The sequence below is a fragment of the Fulmarus glacialis genome, unplaced genomic scaffold (assembly GCF_000690835.1).
Source record: "Fulmarus glacialis isolate BGI_N327 unplaced genomic scaffold, ASM69083v1 scaffold20357, whole genome shotgun sequence".
NCBI classification, from domain to species: Eukaryota; Metazoa; Chordata; class Aves; order Procellariiformes; family Procellariidae; genus Fulmarus; species Fulmarus glacialis.
Window position 1 is genome coordinate 1,370 of NW_009222827.1, and position 3,375 is coordinate 4,744.

General features: G+C 49.9%; 1 protein-coding gene across 1 annotated transcript; it reads right to left on the bottom strand.

Annotated features, from left to right (window-relative positions):
- Positions 1-608: 608 nt before the first annotated feature.
- Positions 609-2,171, bottom strand: OSR1 (odd-skipped related transciption factor 1). The gene is made up of 2 exons (XM_009581599.1): positions 1,509-2,171; positions 609-1,057 (listed from the first exon to the last, which is right to left on the bottom strand). The coding sequence occupies exons 1-2, from the start codon at positions 2,153-2,155 to the stop codon at positions 922-924; spliced, it is 783 nt and encodes a 260-aa protein (XP_009579894.1). The 5' UTR covers positions 2,156-2,171; the 3' UTR covers positions 609-921.
- Positions 2,172-3,375: the final 1,204 nt, after the last annotated feature.

A 3,375-nucleotide genomic window follows, 5' to 3' on the forward strand; every position in this document is an offset into this window, starting at 1 on the left:
AAAATACGCTTTCAGGTTGAGATTTGTTCTCTCTCATCAGGACGCACGAAGACTTTAAAGTACCACTAAAACCACGTTGTGCATACCGTCAGTTTGACGTATTGCCATCTTTCTTTCCTCTGCGTTTTTTTAAGTAAGTCCACGAGTTACAAACTTCCTCACAGCGCACTAGACCACAAGGCAAAAAAAAAGGTCTCCATGTCCCATGAACACTGACTTGTCCCAAACACCAGGGACCTGCAGGTCTAAGACCTGGATGCGTTTTCTAGCGCATGATAGGACTCTTCCCTTGAGAGATTTAGGTCATTTCCAAACATTAATTTTCTTCTCCTTTTAAGAAAACAAACTAGCAAATGAGATTTGCAAGTTGCCCTTCTCCTTGTCCTAATGGTGCTGTGATGAGAAACCACCGTTTCAGTTCTTAATCGTCTTCCGGAATTCTCTGTATTTCCTGAAGTGTAAAAATAAGAAGCTTTATACAGTCAAAAAAAAGTATAAAATAAGAGGTTGTTTTTTTTTTTTTTTTTTTTAAGTAATACTTTTGGAAGCTACGATTTGGGGTTTTTTTTTGTTGGGATTGGGGGGGGGAGGGGCGGAGCGGGCTTGTGGGTTTTTGTTTGGTTTTAAAGAGATTCCTGTCCAACACGTGAGCACCACCTTTTGGCATAAAGTTTATCAAAGCCACACAAGTCAGCTAGCACTCTCTGCATCATTCATGTATATTTTAAATGCAAAATAATCTTTTCACCCACGACTTAGGAAGTTAGTTGCTTGGGTGGGGTGGGGGGTGGATTTTGCTCTTTTTAAAGTACAAACAAAAACAAAACACAAAGTTCAGTGCTCCCATCCTGAAAGTTTTGTTTCTGCTCTGGTTTTGATGTAAAGTCTGAAGGGGAGGAAAAGTTCATAGAAGTTGGAGATTCAGCACTTAAGTTTGGCAGGTTTCAGTTCCTTTACTTGCGTGTGCAGTGTCTTGTGGACAGCTAGCGTTCTGGACTGGCAAAATCCTTTCCCACATTCTTGACACTTAAAAGGCTTTTCTTTAGAATGGATATATCTAGGGAGAGAAAAACAATCGAGATGTCAGAAATAACCGGCCTGAACTCAGCAGTGATCTACCTGATGGAGAACACGCTGGAGCTTTTTACACCTACTGCTGAGACCGAGAGTGCTGGCGTGCGGCACTCGGACGGTCATCCGTATGTGTGTGTGTGCAAGAAGAGAGGGGGGTGTCGGAGGCTTACAAGGGTGCCTTTCTTAGGGATAAAGAGCTTCTCTCTAACTCCGAGGTCACCAGGCTGTGTGTCTTCATGACACTTCTGAATGATCACAAAGGCAGAGGACACAAGACAATGCAAATGGAGGGTGAAAACATCTGTGGAAGCTAAGGAGGACACCGCCAGCTGGCCAGGGACATGACTTTTCTTACAAGCACCTTCATGAGTGTAGGTGGGTGACCGGGAGAGTACAGATACACAAAGAAAAAAGGACAGGAGAAGAATAATTACCTGTGATCCCTCAGGTGATCCTGTCTTCTGAAGGCCTTGTGGCAAATGTCACATGTGTAGGGTCGTTCATCAGTGTGGGTTCTTTCATGGATCAAAAGGTTGTAGGACTTGGTGAAGTGCCTACCACAGAATTTACACACAAACTCCTTCTTGGTTTTGGAAGGTAACCTTCCCCGCGTGGGTTTCTTCTCTGGAGAGAGTTTAGTCACCTCAAGCAAAGACCCCAGCCCTGGGGGGGAGCCTTGACTGTCTGCCTGTCCCAGTTTAGAGTGGTCCTCTTGTGTGGCAGCCACTGCTAAGTTGGCAAAGTCGAAGCGGGGTTTGGCTTTGAGGGTCACATTGGTGGCCTCTTGCTTGGGCTGGATGACATGTGGGAAGAGTGGGAAGGTCGGCAGCTGGAACCTTGCATCCACCAGGCTCGACACGCTGGGCACCTTGGAGAAGGAGGAGCGGGGCAGATGCATGGCTGGGTACCCCAAAGTCCACTGGTGCAGGTGTACGGCGTGCAGGGCACTGAAGCCATAGAGGTTGGAGAGGTGGTCAGAGGGCACGGCGGGCAGCCCGTTGAACGCTTGCAGGAAGGAATAGTTGGTGAGCTGGAGGGAAGGATGGATAGGCACTGGGGCCGGCAGGGTCTTACTTCCCATGGTGGCCTCTCAGGAGGAGGATCTTGGGAACAGGGGAGGAAAAGATCTGGAAAATAAAGATGAAGAGAGAAAGAGGGAAAGGTGGATTTATACGAAGATAAAAGCAGAGGTAATTTCTCACCTCACCCCTCATTAACACCTTTCTGCAAAGCCACAGGAGGAGGCTGACTTGGACTTGGAGAGGCCTGACCAGCTCTTGGCCGCGAGTGTATCCCCGCAGGTCTCCACACTCTCCCTCTCACCATCCCTCACACACAAAAGTTGTACCCCATCCACAGTCTTTCCCCCCCCAACAGCATTCCTGTGCCAGGTAGACCTCCGATGACCCTCTGCACAGGGACAGCGAAGAGGTGCCATTTTAGCCCACAAAGCTGAGGTTTCTCCCATGTAATTTAAAATCCCTTCCTGGGTGTCCTCAGCCTTTAGAAAATGGTGGGATACTGCCCATTACGTCTGTCCACAAAAACTGCCTTTAGCCCTGACCGTTGAGGTGACACGGGGAGGGGGTGCAGAGAGCTCACTCACTGCCCCTGGGTCGCTCACCTCCCCGAGGTCTGGCCTCAGCCAAGCCTCTGCCTCCGGGCGGGTGGATGCTGTTGGGTGCTCAGAACTGCACGTCCTCCCTCATTCAAAAAAAAGAAAATCCCCAAATTTTTTGGGGGGAGAAAAACCCAGCCAACACCCCTTCCTCTTATGTACCGCAAAAAGAAATGGGAAAATGCTGAGTCTGGGTAACAAATCTGAAGTGCCATTTGTTCTCCCCAGGGGAAAGCGCCTGGCTTCAAGCCCACGTCCTAATCTAGGCAATCACTTAATTAGAACCCTTCAAAAGGCAAAAAGGCGAGGGCTGGAGGGACCCTTCCCATGGGGACACCCAGCCCACCAGCTGCAGGGCCGCAGGGCCGCAGCCCTTCCCTGGGCTGGGTGCCACCACTTTGCTCTGTGTTTCAGGGTCCTGCCAAGCCCCCAGCCTCTCCTCTGAGCCAGATCCCTACCCATTCCACCCCACAAGGCGGAGGGGAAAATGCTACCAGCCAGCAGCATCGAGGCACGTCTGGCCCTGCCTGCAAATTCAACCCCTGCTGCTGTCAACCATTTGGCAGGAGATGCCTCCCAAGGGTTACTGGTGGGGACGAAGCTTCCCCTCTTTGTGGGTGTGAGAGAGCACCCATGGCTTTTGGAGACATCACATCCCTGCAGCCCAGGGAGCCTCCTCCTTA